The sequence below is a fragment of the Anolis sagrei genome, chromosome X (genome assembly GCF_037176765.1).
Source record: "Anolis sagrei isolate rAnoSag1 chromosome X, rAnoSag1.mat, whole genome shotgun sequence".
Taxonomy (NCBI): domain Eukaryota; kingdom Metazoa; phylum Chordata; class Lepidosauria; order Squamata; family Dactyloidae; genus Anolis; species Anolis sagrei.
Genome location: NC_090034.1, coordinates 96,588,315 through 96,605,782, shown reverse-complemented (window position 1 = coordinate 96,605,782; position 17,468 = coordinate 96,588,315). Strand labels below are relative to the sequence as shown.

The 17,468-nt window shown below is 45.3% G+C and overlaps 1 protein-coding gene across 1 annotated transcript in view; it reads right to left on the bottom strand.

Annotated features, from left to right (window-relative positions):
- Positions 1 to 593: 593 nt before the first annotated feature.
- The window catches only part of LOC132780133 (periaxin), a 42,070-nt gene continuing 25,195 nt past the window's right edge, over positions 594 to 17,468 (bottom strand). The window contains exons 4-7 of the mRNA XM_060783680.2: positions 15,961 to 16,128; positions 12,991 to 13,150; positions 10,285 to 10,478; positions 594 to 8,551 (exon numbers count right to left, since the gene is read on the bottom strand). Coding sequence (XP_060639663.2) covers positions 3,278 to 8,551; positions 10,285 to 10,478; positions 12,991 to 13,150; positions 15,961 to 15,987 — 5,655 coding nt within the window. The 5' untranslated portion in view covers positions 15,988 to 16,128 and the 3' untranslated portion in view covers positions 594 to 3,277. The remainder of the gene's footprint in view (positions 8,552 to 10,284; positions 10,479 to 12,990; positions 13,151 to 15,960; positions 16,129 to 17,468) is intronic.

The window sequence follows — 17,468 nt, the reverse complement described above, 5'->3', positions numbered from 1 at the left end:
CAAAGTGGTCCCTGGTCAAAGTGGTCCCTGGTCAAATGGTCCCTGGTCAAAGTGGTTCCTGGTTAAGTGGTCCCTGGTTAAGTGGTCCCTGGTCAAAATGGTCCCTGGTCAAAGTGGTCCCTGGTCAAAATGATCCCTGGTCGAGAGGCCTCTGGTCAAAGTGGTCTCTGGTCAAAGTGGTCCCTGGTCAAGTGGTCCCTGGTCTAAGTGGTCTCTGGTCTAAGTGGTCCCTGCTTGAGTGGTCCCTGGTCAAGTGGTCCCTGGTCAAAATGATCCCTGGTCGAGAGGCCTCTGGTCAAAGTGGTCCCTGTCAAGTGGTCCCTGGTCAAAGTGGTCTCTGGTCTAACTGGTCTCTGGTCAAAGTGGTCCCTAGTCAAAGTGGTCTCAGGTCAAAAGTGGTCCCTGGTCAAGTGGTCCCTAGTCAAAGTGGTCACTGGTCAAAGTGGTCTCTGGTCAAAGTGGTCTCTGGTCAAAGTGGTCCCTGGTCAAGTGGTCCCTGGTCAAAGTGGTCCCTGTTCTAGTGAGAGTTCAGGATTGGTTTGGTCTTGTGCATTGCCAGCACAACGGGCAAGAACGATACACGCAGCAGCAGCGTCAGTCCACATATTAATTTTTTATTCAAACCCAGAATAGAAAACAAAACAAAACAAAAGCAGCAGTAGTACAGTGTATCTGAGATACAGTGTAACATCTTTCTTTACTTAAAAGATAATTAATTCAACAGACAATCTGGCAAAGAGGCAGTTATTGGGATTTGTCTTTTAGCGGCAAATTATAGGAAAGCCCATCACAGCAGGCCGAAGTAGTTAACAATTAGAACAAAAAAAAATTCTGTACATCTCAGAGTGACAAGACAATATTTCTGTCCCTCGCTCCCTGCCTTACTCACTTGAAGGAATGGAGATCCTACGTCACTCCCGAATCCCTTTACACTGCTTTCTGCCCTAAATGTAAACACCTTAATGTGACCACTGCATTTCACACGCCTCTCTTGAAAAGCAAATGCAATGGGTCCCCCGTACTCTCCAAACCAGTAAAATATTTTAGCCTAAATTATGAACACCTGGGGCTGCTGATGAGAAACACCACCTTGAAGGCCTGGCACAGCAAAGGTGTTGTTTAGTTTTGGTGGGAGCACATAAAGGATCTTGAAAATCTCTTATCTCCACCCTCATCCCTCTCTCCCATCCCAAAGAAATAGAACCTCCAGTGGCACAATGGGTTAAACCCTTGTGCCGGCAGGACTGAAGACCGACAAGTCACAGATTCGAATCCGGGGAGAGTGCAGATGAGCTCCCTCTGTCAGCTCTAGCTCCCTATTGCGGGGACATGAGAGAAGCCTCCCACAAGGATGATAAAACATCAAAACATCCGGGCGTCCTCTGGGGAACGTCCTTGCAGACGGCCAATTCTCACACCAGAAGAAACTTGCAGTTTCTCAACTCATTCCTGATGCGGAAAAAAATAATCCCAAAGAAATGTCTCTGCGTTTCCCAAAATTCCATAAAAAGGAAACAGGAACAAAAAAAGGAATGTTGCAGCACCTTTAAGACTGTCTGGTTTTTGTTTTAGCATGAGCTGTTGTGGATATAAACCCACTTCTTTGGATGCAGTACAAAGTGATAGGAAAGCCTCAGGAATAAAGCGTATTTTAAAAAGTTGCATTAAAATAACAGAGCGACTTCTTTAAAAACTACCCAAAAGTTGGTTTATTCCTGAATCAGGAAGTAAAAACTCCATCGACGATAATGGTTATGTGAGTTCTGTCAATCTCTTCTTTTTAGCCAGGCTGACACAGTGGCCACCGTGTGTTGGCAAGACTGCTGAGCGATAGGTCCGCGGTTCGAATCCAGGGTGAGAGGGTTGAGCTCACTCTGTCAATTCCAGCTTCCCATGCAGGAACATGAAAGAAGCCTCCCAAAAGGATGGTAAAACAGCAAACATCTAGGCACCCCTTGGGCAACGTCCTTGCAGACGGCCAATTCTCTCACACCAGAAGCGACTTGCAGTTGCTCAAGTCACTCCTGACATGAAAAAAAGCCAGGGTTGCTTTGGCATAACCTTGAAAGAGACAAAAGCTAAAAAGGGCTTTTTTGTCTCTTTCAAGGTTGTGCCAAAGAGAGAATTTTGGCAGATGTTCCTTGTGACCTCATTGCTATGACAAGCAACAACTGAAATTTCCAGTTTCCACTAGGGTAACCCTAAATGGGGAGACGATACAGGCACAAAGTGCATGACGCTCATAGTCTATGGGGTTTCATTGTGTCATTAAGGAAGGAGGAAGAGAGCTGAGAGGGTTGGAGCAGCAAAGGGACTTTGTTTGGGAAGGGAGAGAATGACCTATGGAAGGGAGGATGGAGATGACAGATATTCTTGGTGCAGAAGAACTGCTCTGATTTTGCACCCAAGCAACCTTTGGCACTGCCAGCTTAACCTCTGAATCACCCTAAAAACAAGGCATAGCAACAACCTCACAGGAAAAACCAAGAGTTCTAGGTCTTCCGGATCAACTGAGGATAGGACTTAGCAGGATACAGCATTTCCCAGTCAGTTAGGAGCCTTGTCCTCGCTCAAAACTCCCTTGAATTGTCTTCTGTCATCCAACTAAGACTGGGTCTTACCTCCACCCCAACAACTTATCTATTTTAGATCCTGTACTGGCAAGGGGTTAGACTAGATGACCCCTGGGATTCTCATTAACTCCATCATTCTATAATTTTCTAAGGAAGGACATGTTATTGACCACACTTCCTCATCTCTAAACACCTCATTCACTCTGCTCACAACCCCCCCCCCCATTCTTAAGTTAGTTCTGTAACATATAACCAAGTCTTCCCCAAATGACCTGTTTCCAAAGGCAAAGGTAGGGAAATGGACGTTTTTCAAACCTGGTCCCAAAACTCACAAGGAGGACAACAGAAGCACAGTTGAGGGAGGAAACAAGTTTGTTTGGAGGTTGGTGTGAAGCAAGCCCTTGACAATAGGACAGGAAAAGACGGGACTTGAATTTATTCACATTGATTTTCCATAGAGATAGAAAGAAAGAGAAAACCAATTTCTAAGTATGGAGCTGCAGTGGCCTCCAAAGAGGGGATGTTAAAGGCAACGTTCTGGGAAAGACACATGCAACAGAAGCATGCCCAGATGTTTTTCTCTCGTCTTCCTTCATCTACTCCTGGATGGTGCCAAGCCTGTCTCACTTGTGTTAGTGCTAGACATTATACAGAGGACAGAAAGGTGGGCATGGCTCTGCCAGGCTAACTCCAACACTTGCTCCTCACACTGAAGACGCTCCTCCTCCCTCTGATTTGGTCACAACCTTCGCTGGTCCCAACCTGGCCTCCAAGCCCGGCTCCTCAGAGAAACCCACATCGGGCAGCCTGATTTTCAATCCCCCTTCGTCCTCTGGGTGCTCAGGGGTGATCTCCAGAACCCCATGAGATCTGGGGCTCAGCGCCACCTTAGGGAATCTGAACTTGGGAGACCTCTCCCCCTTGGACCCTGCCTCGCCCGTTTCCAACGAAGCCATCTCTGTTCTGGCAGCAGAAGACACCACGGCTCCTGGCGCCATCTCCCCATTCCGTTTCTTGAAGCCCGAGAAGGTGATCTTGGGCGACTTGAACTTCAAGGCTGAAAAGGTGCCTCCCCCATGCGTATCTTCTTTGGCCTCTTCTGTCCTCACCAGCTTGAGGTTCAACTCGTGGTCAGTTTCAGCCACCTTGGAAGGGGATGACAGTTCCACTTGAGGCAGCCGGATTTTGCCCATCTTCCCCTTGCTCTCTTGAGACCCGTCCTGCAGCGAGGCTTCACCTTGTTCCCCATTGAGCTGGGAGCTCTCTTCTGTTGTGGAGAAACCCAGCTTGGGGACCTTGAGCTTGGAGGAAGCCTCCTCCAGGTCGCCATTGACCTCCACCCCCAGTTTGGGCTTGGAGAGAGACAATCCAAAAGTGGGCTTGAGCTTGAGTTTGGCCATCATGCCCTTGCCATCCCCTTCCTCCTCTCTCTCAAGGAGGCTGGGGGAACCCTCGGAGCCCTTTGCCTTGGACCTTCCCAAGGCAAACATGTGTTTCTTGGCTTTGGTCTCCGATTCCTGCCCATGGGTGCTTTCCTCAGTTTCCAATCCTGCTTTGGGCAAGGAAATTCCAAATTTGGGGAGCTTCACTTTATACTTCTTCCCTGCATCTGCACTGGCTGCCCCTCCTTTTCCAACTGGGCTCTTCCGTCCATCGCTGCCAACGCGACCTCTTTTACTGGCCCCTTCCAGTTCCTGAGAGCCACCATACCTGAGCTGGGTCTCCTCAACATCATATTCAGCGTGGGTTTTGAGGCTTGGGGCTGAAATCTCCAAGCCAGGCACCTTGAAGGTGGCTTTCTTCTCATCCAGATCTCCCTCTCCTGAGTCCCGTCGATGTCTTGGAGGAGAAGCTCTTGCCACATCTGTGTCTCCCTTGGCACCTGGTGTCCCAAATGCTGGCATTTTGATCTTGGGCATTTTCAGCCTGCCTTCAAACCCTCCCACATCCACTTCCAGATCAGTCATACCTGTTAGTTTCCCTGATTCTCCCTTCACTTCCTTCCTCCCTTCCGAGTCCACAGAGAACCCCACATGTGGCAGAGCAATCTGGGGCATTTTGAAGGAGAAGTCTGTTCCTTCAGAAGGAGGGCAGAGGGGCTGGGTATCTGTGCCCGATTCGGGGCCTGCCTTGGAGATGCTCAAAGATGGGAATTTCAACTTGAACTTGCCATCATCAACTCCCAGCCCAGTTTCAGCTTCTGCCTTGCCTAGACCAAAGCCAATAGGGAGCGAGGGCATCTTGATCTTGGCTTCTTTCGTCCCACTTTCCAGGCTCAGCATCTCGGCACTGCCTCGGAGTTTGGGAGCTTTCAGCTCCAGCTGTGGGACCCTGGGCAGATCCACTTCAGGCTCCCCTTCTCCATCAGAAATGGAACCCCCAAATTTGGGCAATTTAATGGCAGGACCGCTCACTTTGACCCTAGGCATCTTTCCTGCTGCTTCCAAACTCATGTCAAGCTCTACCTCAGGAGCCTTCATTTTAGGGGTGGAGAACTTTGGCAGCCCAACAGAAGGCATCCTGAATTTACCCTCAGCTCCTTCAACCATCCCCTCTCCCTCAGTCAGTGGTAGCTCTGCATCAGAAAGCCGGGCTTTGGGCAAGGAGATGTCTACTCTGGGCATCCGTACCTTGGAGCCCAGAATATAGCCTTCTCCTGATCCTTCTGCCTCTTTCTCTCCTTCCCGCCCAAGGCTGAACTTGTGTCCCAGCAGCTGTACTCCTGCTTCCAGCACCCCGCTATCCTCAGCCTGACCAAATTTGGGCAGCTCCACCTTTGGCAACTTGATCTTGGCATCTGCACTTGTAGTGCCATAAGTGATGGACTCGTCTGGGCCAGCGGTGGGCAGACTAATGTCCAGCTCAACTTTGGGGGCCGAAATGCCGATGGAAGGCACACTGGGGATCTTGAGTTCTCCCTCATATCCTCTGATGTCAGCCTCTGAGACGTCCACCACAGGCTTCTCCAGCTCCCCTTCCACCCTAGGGCTGGTCACAGCAATCTCCAGGGATGGCATCTTAACCTTGAAGGTGGGACTGTCAGACCCCATAAGCAGCCCTCCCTCTGCTTTGCCATCTTTGGAGCTAATCTTGGGAAGCTCAACCTGGGGGACTTTCACTCCCACTTCTGGAGCCTGGATCTGCAGCTTCCCTTTCTCAGTTTCCAGCTTAGGAGAGGACAGCTGCAGTGTTGGCATTTTCAGAGAAGGCATCTTCACAGATGGACCTTTCTCCTTGAGACTTTTGGAATCTTTCTTGATTTTTGCTTCTGCTTCTAGGCCTGAGATCTCCACATCTCTGCGCATCATGCCAAAAGATGGCATCTTGAACTTGGGCATTTTGGCTTTGGCCTCTTTCTCTGGAAGCTTTGCCTCCCGGCTCTTGAGCTCCAGCTCCCCCTCCTTGCCTTTGCCCCCAAATTTGGGCAACAGTAATTTGGGCATTTTCAGCTTGACATCTGGGAGGTCTATGCCGACTTCAGGGGAGAGGCCTGCAGCTTCTTCACCAAGCCGCTCTTCTGTCTTCCCAGAGGGAAGGCTGATGTCCACGGCCACGCTGGGCACCTCAACTTCCATGGTAGGCAATTTCATCCTGCTTTCAGAGGAATCTAGACCCACCTGAGGCTCAGAGATGGCACCAGACTTCTCTTTGGGAGCCTTTCCTTCAACACTGAGAGCTAATTTGGGACTTTCCACTTCTGCTCCCCATTTGGACTTGGGGAACGAGATTCCAAATTTTGGCATTTTCAACTTTGCCTCTGGGCTCACCTTCTGGACCTTGGGGCCAGAAATGCTGAATTTAGGGAGGGCAAATCTGGGCGACTTCTGTTTTGCTTCAGCCTCCAGGACTTTGCTGCTCTCAATGGTCACATCTGGGATAGTGACAGTCGGAATCTCAACAGACTGCAGCTTTGTTTTGGTCCCCGCAGCCAAGCTGATCTTTGGCAATATTTTTTCCTTCATGTCCAAGCCAATTTCAAGCCTTCGTTCTCCTTCAGCTGTTGGCAACTCCTTCCCCAAAGCAAGATCCACTTTAGGAATTTTGGCGACCATTCCACTGACATCTGGCCCTTCAAAGGTCCTCACGCTTGGTTCCAGCTCCAGCTGATCAGGTCGGCAAGTGGGGACACTGAGCTCCACCCCCAGGTCTTTGCTCACAGCCCCAAAACTGGGGAACTGAAGCTTCATCTCGTGGTCTCTGGGTAGTTCAGAGACCCCAAGCTCTCTTTCCACCTTTGGCAAATCCAGGCCAACCTCAACTTTGGGCAGGCCAATTTCCAGTGCCGGCACAGCGCCAGAAGGAAAGCTCAGCCTGGCTGAGGGAACAGCCATTTCTACTTTGGGCTTCTCCACTGACATGTGCAATTCTGATTTTTGACATGGTGATTTGGGGAGCTGAACGTCAGGTAAAACAAGATCCACCTTTGGGACACTGACTTTCACGCTCACATCACCTTCCGGCTTTGGGAATTTGGCATGAGTTAGGAGGGGTGGGGAAGGTGGCACCTTGGCAGGCAGGTCAAATTTGGGGAGTGACACTTGGGGCACCTGGAACCTGAATCCAGGCTCTTCGGCAGCCTCCCGAGACTTTGCCCGATCGAAGGAGGCAGCCAACTCTCCCGTGGCCTTTGGAAGTTGCACGTCGCTGACTTTGGGGACTGAGATGTCAAGGGAGGGCATCTTCAGCCCTGGAAATGCCACCTTACTCTCTGCTGCCCCTTTGGAAACAGCCTCTTTGCTATCTGACTTGCGTTCTGCCAAGGAAATCCCAAACCCAGGAATTTGGATCTTGGGGCCTTTGGTTTTTATTTTGGGGCTCTCTGGTTTTCCAAGACTGACTTCCACTTGAGGCAATCTGCTTTCCCCTTCTTCCTGGGCTCTGGAGACCAACTTGCCAAGGCCGATGGAGGGGACCTTGACAGAGATATCTGGGGCTTCAACTCTGAGCTTGTGAGCTTCCACTTCAGCTTTCCCTCTGGGAAGGGGGAGCTCTAGCTCCACGGATGGAGCCTCCACATCCAAAAAAGGCATTGTCACTCCTGCTGTCAGCTTTTCCTCCAAATCTTTGGATCTCACTTTGTCTTTTTCCAGGGAGACTTCCACAGCTGGGACTTTGGCCGAAGGCACTTTCAGCTTGACGTCTTCCGCAGGGATGCCAAACTTGGGGACTTTGATTCGGAAGCCTTCTCCTTTGGCGACAACCTCTGGGGGAGATGTGCCTTCCAGTTTGGGGAAGCTGAGGTCGACATCTACCTTAGGAGCTGCCACTTCTGCTGCGGGGAGCTTCAGCCCTGTTTGGAGACCATCTTCTGGCGCTTCCATCCCTACAGTAGTTACTTTGGGCAGCACCACCTCCATTTTGGGCAACCCGATCTGAGGTGCTTGGATCTTGAAACCTTCTGCTTTGGCACCAGTTTTGGGTGACTCTCCACCAGGCCCAGCTTTAGGTAAGGGGAGATCAAGTTCTACCTGAGGAGCTTGGAACCCAGTTTCCACTTTGCTCCTTGCCTCTTCTTTGGCCTTCTTGGTCTTGGTGAATGGGACTGTGAATCTGGACACCTTCGCTTCACCTTCTTTTTTGGTGGCAGCTTTCACCCCGATGGCAACCTTGGGCAGGCCCACTTCCAGGTGACTCTCGGGCACTTCGACTCTTGTTCTACCCGCTGCAGCAGCAGCCGCTGCTTCCTTAACCTTCAGCCTGGGGAATTTCAGTTTTCGGCGTTTAGTCTCCAGAGATGACAACCACGGGGAAACATCTGGGCTTGGTTCAGCGGCTGCCACCTCACCTGCACTCTTGGCCTTGCGCAGCTTGGAAAACTTGGGCAGGGAGAACTCCACGTCAACCGGTGCGATCTCCAATTTCCCTCCAGCCAGATCTCCGCTGCCGCGAAGGTCTGTTGTCTCTTGCAGGTCCTTTGCCAGACCTTTCGCCACCTTCTTTTTCTTCTTCTTCTTCAGAGATGACAGGCTCTGGATGTTCTGTGGAAAGAACCAAAGTGCTCTGTGAGTCATCCTAACAGGGAGACAAACAAAAGAAACAGGGATCTCCTTACTGCAGAAAGCTGTGTCTCACCTTCTGGAGAATACACACCCAGAGTGAAAACGGATTTTTTGTTGGACCAACTTTGGTTCATAGGGAAGTATGGAAATCTTTGCACTTCACAGGAATGTTCACCAAGAAGGAAAAACTCTCCGTGATAAAAGACTTCACCTTCTTCGGTTGGTTCAGCAAAAAAAGAACATGACTTCTTCTTTTTTCTTTTTTTAAACCATATATACTCGAGTATAAGCCAAGTTTTTAATCCCTTTTTTTTTAGGCTGAAAAGCCCCGCTCTCCTTTTTCAGCCTTTGACTCGAGTCAAAGTTATTTATTATTTTACTCTGTTATTACTATTATTTTAATTACATTTATTATTTTACTCTATTTATTATTATTATTTTACATTATTTTACTCTATTCATTATTATTATTTTACATTTACATTATTTTACTCTATTATTATTACATTTATTATTTTTCTCTATTATAGTTATTGCTACATTTATTATTTTACTCTATTATTATTACACTTATTATATTACTCTATTTATTATTTTTATTATCACATTTACTATTTTACTCTATTATTATCACATTTATTATTTTATTCTATTATCATTATTATTACATTTACATTATTTTACTTTTATTATTAATTTATTATGTTACTCTATTTATTATTATTACATTTACTATATGATTCTATTTTTATTAATACATTTATTATTTTATTCTATTTTTATTATTATATTTATTATTTTACTCTATTATTATTATTGTTATTATTACATTTACATTATTTTACCCTATTATTATTATTACATTTAGTATTTTACTCTATTATTATTATTACATTTATTATTTTACTCCATTTTTACTATTATTATTACATTTCCATTATTTTACTCTATCATTACTATTATTACATTTATTATTTTAATCTTTTTATTATTATTGGAATGATAAATAAGTACATTTACATTGAAGAAAGTTAGGAAAATGGTTTAATCAGAGTTGAACAGTCTTATCGTAAATTACAGTTCTATGTTAATATTCAAAAAATAGGTTAAATAATCCATATTTAACCTATGGATGCCTCAATCAATGTAATTTTATTGGTATCTATTTTTATTTTGAAATTAAAATTAAAAGTAGCTGCTGCATTTCCCACCCTTGACTTATACTCAAGTCAATACATTTTCCCAGTTTTTTGTGCTAAAATTAGGTGTCTCGGCTTATATTCAGGTCGGCTTATACTCGAGTATATATGGTATATTTATTCATTTTTCTTCAGCATGTTTCAGACATTCAGAAATGAAACTCACACTTAATCTGAGAAACCAATAATGATGCCAGGGAAAAGAGAAAGTGAGCATCAAGGGAAAGTCCAAGATAATTTGATTTTCCTCCAAGGCCTGAGATTCTCAGGAGTATTTTCCTGCTTTTGCAGAGCACATCGGACCAAATGGCCTTCGGAGTCTCCTATCCAATTCTTAGGATTGCATGATGTTGTGATTCCTAATTCTTATCCAATGCCACCCAGTGCATTGGATGACGGAAACCTCAAACAAATTCAGAGCCCCACCTCTTCTCACCCAAGTGAACTCCACTCCCTGGAAACTATGGAACTATGACCAGCTCCCAAAGCCTGGTGGGGATTTTTGGTACCTACCAGCTTGGCTATCTTGGCTTTGGGGCCTCTGACTTCAAAGGTGGAGGTGCCAGGCTTGCGGGAGACATCTGCACTTGGCACTGTCCGCTTCAAGCAGAAGGAGATCTTGTATGGTTCGGCGCACTTGAGGATCTGCAAGGCATCTTCGTACTTTATGTTGTCAAAATATACTCTGGCACTAAGGAGCTGGTCACCTGCAGAAGAGAAGGGGTTAAGGCAGGGCAGGTCCTACCATTTGGGCAGAAAGGTCACTGCGCCCACGTATTTCCCACCCATTTCTCAACCTTAGGGGGTCACGAGGGGGTGTCCACCAACAATGGAATTGAACTAAACTTGGCACACAGAACTCCCATGACCAACAGAAAATACTGGAAGGGTTTGGTGGGCATTGACCTTGAGTTTGGGAGTTGTAGTTCATCTATATCCAGAGAGCACTGTGGACTCAAACAATGGTGGATCTGGACCAAATTTGGCACGAATACTCAATATGCCCAAATGTGAACACTGGTGGAGTTTGGGGGAAATAGACCTTGACACTTAAGAGTTGTAGTTGCTGGGATTTATAGTTCACCTACAATCAAAGAGCATTCTGAACCTCACCAATAGATTTCGGCTGGACTTCCCACACAGAACCCCCATGACTAATAGAAAATACAGTGTTTTGTGATGGTCTTTGGTGACCTCTCTGACACCCCCTCACAACCCACCCCCAGGGGTCTCGACCCCCAGGTTGAGAAAAGCTGATCGACTGTATTTACTCCAATCTAACGCTCACCTTTTTTGACTAAAGTATCTTGGCAAAATTAGGATGCACATTAGATTTGTGTACTAGGGTAATCTTAGTGCTGAGCCAAAGCAAAAGGGGAAGGTGTTTCATGAGCATCTGCAGCTTCTCTTTGAAGTATGTCCCCCATTCTTTAATTGTCATAGCTCAGTGCTATATAATCCTGGGATTTGTAGTTTGATGAGGCATCCTTACTGTTCAAGACAGATGGCTTAAAACCTTGTAAAACTACAGCCACCGGGATTACATAGCATTGAAACCAAGGCAATTAAAGTGGATTCATTCTACAACATAGATGCACTCTAAGGTTTTTTTCCCATTGCTGAAAGCTTCAGTGTTCCAGCATAGTTGTTTTTAAAGAAGGGGCCGTGGTGGTGCAATGGGTTAAACCCTTGTGCTGCTGAACTGCTGACCTGAAGGCTGGCAGTTTGAATCCGCGAGACAGGGTGAGCTCCCGTCTGTCAGCTCCAGCTCCTGCCAACCTACCAGTTCAAAAACATGCAAATGTGACTAGATAAATAGATACCGCTTTGGTGGGAAAAGGCTAAGAGATGCTCCAATAAGTCTTGCTGGCCACACAACTAGGAGGTGACAACACAGGCTCCTCGGCTTGAAAATGGAGAAAAGCACCTCCCCAGAGCCAACGATGAGCACCATCTCCAGAAGCCGGAAATGAAAGGAGAAGCCTCTGCCTTTGTTTGTGTTTGTGTGTGTGTCTCATTGTATATGATAGTAAAGGCATTGAATGTTTGTCTATGTATGTAACTCAGGAAGAAGGGCGGAATATAAATAAAGTGTATTATTATTATTATTATTATTATTATTATTGCATTGTCGAAGGCTTTCATGGCTGGAATCACTGGGTTGTTGTAGGTTTTTTTGGGCTATATGGCCATGTTCTAAAGGCATTCTCTCCTGATGTTTCGCCTGCATGTATGGCAGGCATCCTCAGAGGTAGTGAGGTAGTCACTATCTCTGAGGATGCTTGCCATAGATGCAGGCGAAACGTCAGGAGAGAATGCCTCTAAAACATGGCCATTATAGCCTGAAAAAACCTACAACAACTCAATATTATTATTATTATTATTATTATTATTATTATTATTATTAGGAGCCCCCGGTAGCGCAATGGGTTAACGACTTGTGCCGGCAGGACTGAAGACCAACAGGTCGGAGGTTCAAATTCAGGGAGAGCATGGATGAGCTCCCTCTGTCAGCTCCAGCTCCCCATGGGAAACATGAGAAAAACCTCCCACAAGGATGGCAAAATATCAAAAACATCCAGGCATCCTCTGGACAACGTCCCTGCAGGGGGCCAATTCTCTCAAGTTGCTCCTGGTACAAATAATAACAACAACAATAACAATTCTAAGAAGACAGTAACTATAAGGACCATATTACAAAAAAATGGACTTTTTGCCCTTGCGCATTACATTAGTCAGCAAAGAATTTTTTTGGTTTCAGGGTTTTGAAAACTGAGGTGCACATTAGATTCGATGGTGATTTAGACTTGAGTAAATACAGGTATTCTGTAGAACTAATTCAGTTTGACACCACTAATTGTTTTGGCTCATTGCTGTGGAATCATGAGAATTGCCGCTTGATAAGTTCTTTGGACAAAGAATGTTGGTGCCTTGCCGAATTACAACGCCAACAATTCCATGGCATTGAGTCATGGCAGTCAAAGTGGTGTCCAACTGCATTAACTCTACAACGTAGATGTGCCTAAGCATGAACTAGATCTCCAAGCAGCAGAAGAAAGCTTGGTAGGAGACAAAAGGGCAAGGTGTATCAACTGACTGACTGATGTTATTTGATGGGAGTTGGTCATAGTATGGATCCCTGTTCTCCAGGTCTAGGTCTGCCCACCTTGCCTCATGCTTGATCTTTCATTCCTGGTTGACCTTTCTGTGGCTGCTCACCTTCCTTGAGGCTCAGTGCCCGTGCCGCTGGAGAGTCTTTCAGCACATCCTTGACAAAGAGGCCATCCCGCCCTCCTCCGGCCACGCTCATCCCGCTGACCCCGGCTTCTGCTTCTGTCTCCACAATGATCTCCAGCAATTCAGATGTCTCAATGGTCTTCTACAGGGGAAGAGGTGAAGGAAGCTTGTAAAGGAAGCTCTAAACTCCTATTGTGACCAGAAGGACAACTAGATCAGCCAATGGCCCTTTCGACACTAAATTGTGTGGCTCTTGCCTGCTGGCTAGTCTTAAGGATAGAACATTAATTCCAGTGCAGATATGATAATAGGGATGTGAACAAAAGTTTTCCAATTTAGGACAAGGAAATCATCTTAGATTATTGAGACTGCCACAAAAAGGGTTGCCTTTCCTATAATATTTCAGACTTGGCCATTTTTTATGCTAAGGGAGGTGAAAAAACCTTCCTCCCAACACAAATTATTATTATTATTTACTTATTTACTTATTTACAGTACTTATATTCCACCCGTCTCACTCTGAAGGGGACTCAGGGCAGATCACAAAACACGTATACAGCAAACATTAAATTTTTTATACTAAGGGAGGTGAAAAAACCCTCCTCCCAACACAAATTATTATGATTATTTACTTACTTATTTACAGTACTTATATTCTGCCCGTCTCACTCTGAAGGGGGTTCAGGGCAGATCACAGAACACATATACGGCAAAGATTCAATGCTGATTATACGAGGGTTGAATGAAAAGTAATGCCTCCACCTTCATTACTTGGGTTTGGATGGGAATATTTTAATAAATCAAACGCAGAAATAATCCTTAGAATGTGCTCTTTAACTACCACTATTCACTTTTCCACATAATCACCAGACAATCGGATAAATTTCTGCCAACAATGAACAAGTTTTCTGAAGCCGTCGCGGAAGAAGTTGACACTCTGTTTCCGCAACCAGCATCTCACAGTTCTCTCAATGTCTTCATCAGAAGCATAATGATGTCCCTATAGATCTTCTTTCCATTATCGGGAACAGATGGAAGTCAGACTGTGCTAAATCTGGACTGTATGGAGGATGCCGTATGGTGGTGAGATCAGTCTCTGAAATTTCAAGTCTGTGCGCTTTCATTTCAGGCGTCACCATCCTGGGTACCCATCATGCACAAGCAAAGCAATAATGTGACCCACACATTCTTGTGAAATGCCGATTATGCTTGGAATTTCTCTCTGAGTGACACGACAATTGTCCTGAATCAATCTGTCAACCTTTTGCTTGTGAAACTCGGTGGTTGCTGTCACAGGACGTCCAACTCTTTGTTTGATGTTGTTTCCCATCTCAACATCTTTAAACTTACTCACCCAACGACGCACAGTACCCACATCAACACAATCATCATAAACAGCTTGCATTTTCTGATGAATCTCCTTTGGGGTGACACCTTTTGCTGTCAAGAATTCAATGACTGTATGTTGCTTGACCGACCGTCTGCACAGGGTTCTATACTTCGCACTTTAACAACACAACCGTTCAATGCTAAGGCTTCCTGCCAAAATGGAACTGTAGAGGAGAGTCTACTGAACAAGCCAGTACCTGTCGTATACCAGTACTGCCATCTGTTGAGGAGTTACGAAGGTGAGGGCATTACTTTTCATTCAACCCTCGTACAATGACAAGACAGACAACAGACAGAGGTATATTTAAGCTTTTTCTCGTCATTCAGCATCTTTTGGAGGCTGTGCTCGATTCAGGCCACAGGAGGGTGCTGTCGCTCTACCTCCTTGCTGAAGAGCTTTCTTTGTTTGTAAACTTTCCTCCAAAATGCCATGCCTAAAAAACCTCCCCACTTAACTGTGGTTCCTATTCATCTACACACATTGCTGTTTTTGATCCGCTAGGTGGGTGGGGAGCTAGGTTGAAAGACAAGAGCTCACTCTGACCCGGCTTTGAACTGCAAACTTTTTGGTTGGCATGATTTATTGCAGCTGCAGCTGGTGATTAAGCTGCTGTCCTAAAGCCAGCCTATTATTATTAGTATTATTATTAATAATAATAATACCCCAATTTATCTCTCCTGAAGGGGACTCAAAGCGACTTGACATAAAACCATTTGTATACAATTTAAAATAAACAAACATGCAAACATTTAAACAGAATTAAACACAAACAAACAAACAGAATTCCCAGTGTATTTGTCTCCAAATGCATTGTTTTCTCTGCAAAAAATGCTTTCTATGCAGGGTTTTGTGGCAAGAAAAAGAAATCTTTTAAATTTTTTTTGTTGAAAGCAGGGGGTTTTTTAGCATAAAAGTTCGCTGGTACAAAACAAATAATTGATTTTCTGGTTTTGAAGCATGCAGGAGAAAAGGGTGCAAATTCTTCTTTACAGGCTCAGCTTTGGATAAGGGGAAATGGCTTCATGCAATATTCACAAATGTTGAAAGCTTGCCATGATTTGGAAGCCTTGATTCATTTCTGGTGCAAATTTAAAAGGCTCTCCAAGACATACTGTATATGGATTAGCATCCTCTTTTCCACACATTGTGGCACCAGGACTCACCCTCCACTCTGCTCTACATTCACCTTCTGGCTGGAAGCAAATTCATGAGGACAAATTTTCCTTATCCTGTATCACAAGTAGGTAAGAAGGAATAATCCTTGCATTCACCATGATCTGGAAACATCTCCTTTAGTTATGTTCTTTCTGTGTGTATATGTATATGTGTGTATGTATGTATGTATGTATGTATGTGTGTGATCTATCTATCTATCTATCTATCTATCTATCTATCTATCTATCTATCTTAGGGGAGGATGGTGGTGTTTGATTGATATGCCATGAGCAGAAGTGGCTAGTACTCAACGCATAAGGCTTATGATATCACCAGGAGCCATGCCTAGATCTTAGGTTTTCGCCTGGAAATGTTAGGTTCTGGGATGATCATGGCAACCGACTCACCTCCATGGCACTGACTTTGGCCTCCATCTCGCTTGGAGGACTCAAGGACAGTAATGGTGGCTCTTCTTCCTCCTCCTCGCCAGCCACAGTCTCTTCGTTGTTTCGTTGGCTTTCGCCCTTCCTCTGAAGAACTCGCTTCAGCTCCTCATGGAGCTTTTCTTTTTGGGCCTGAAAGAGGGTTCAAAGAGTGGTTAAGGCCTGCTATGTCCCAGGTAGGCAACATATCCAAACTATTATATAATAATACAGCTCTCCACAAAACTCTGGCATAGACACTGAGAACTGGGAAGCCCTGGCCCTTGAGCACTCTAGCTGGAGGTCAGCTGTGACCAGCAGTGCTGTAGAATCTGAAGAGGCACGAATGGAGGGTGAAAGAGAGAAATGTGCCAAGAGGAAGGCATGTCAAGCCAACCCCAACCGAGACAGCCTTCCACCTGGAAACCAATACCCTCACTGCAGGACAACATGCAGATCAAGAATAGGGCTACACAGTCATCTACGTGCCCACCGTTAGGACACCGATCTTGGAAGACAATCCTACTCGAACAATGAGGGATTGCCTAAGTAAGTAAGTAAGTAAGTATTATACATAATACAATATAATAATATATAATCATCATAATAATGTAATATAATAATACCAATATATTAAATATAGTACTACCTAGAATATATAATGACATCCTGTTTTACGGTTGTATATTTATATATTTTAAATTGCTGTGCTTTTGACTGTGAGCCGCTTTGAGTCTCCATATGGAGAGATACAGCGGGATATCGATACACATAACAAAAGTGAAAATATGTATATGTGTGTGTGTGTGTGTGTGACTGGGATGTCCACTTACAGAGACAAGCTTCTGCCTTCACAAACAGCTTTGAGTCCCACTAATGAGGAGCCACCAAGACCCTCTCTCCAATCACACTGTGGCCCTGTCTGAGTATATGCGTTGCTGTGGCCCAGTCTGTGTATATGTGTGTATATTTGTATATATGTGTGTGTGTTTATATATGTGGTTTTGCGCATGCATTGTAATGCATTTTTTGTTTTTTGGCTTTTTAAGCCCCTTCTGCTGTCCCCCCCCCCCCCCCCTGTGTTTTTATGAGCGATGGTTACTCATTGGCCTGATAGGTGTATTGTGTCCAAATTTGGTGTCAATTTGTCCAGTGGTTTTTGAGTTATGTTAATCCCACAAACGAACATTACATTTTTATTTATATAAGATTGTTGTTGTTATTGTTGTTATTATTATTATTTGAAACACAACAAGATGAGTCCACAGCAGACACTCTGCTTGTTGTTGCATTGGATCACACGTCGGACACTTCCCAAGTGTCTAGGACTGTGTGATGTATCGGCGAATAATGCGTGCAGATCCCAGTATGGTGGCCTTCTACAACTGGCAGATGTTAATCTTGTCAGCGCTTGTGTTTAAGTGCAGGCCAAGGTCTTTAGGCACTGCACCCAGTGTGCCAATCACCCCTGGGACCACCTTGACTGGCTTGTG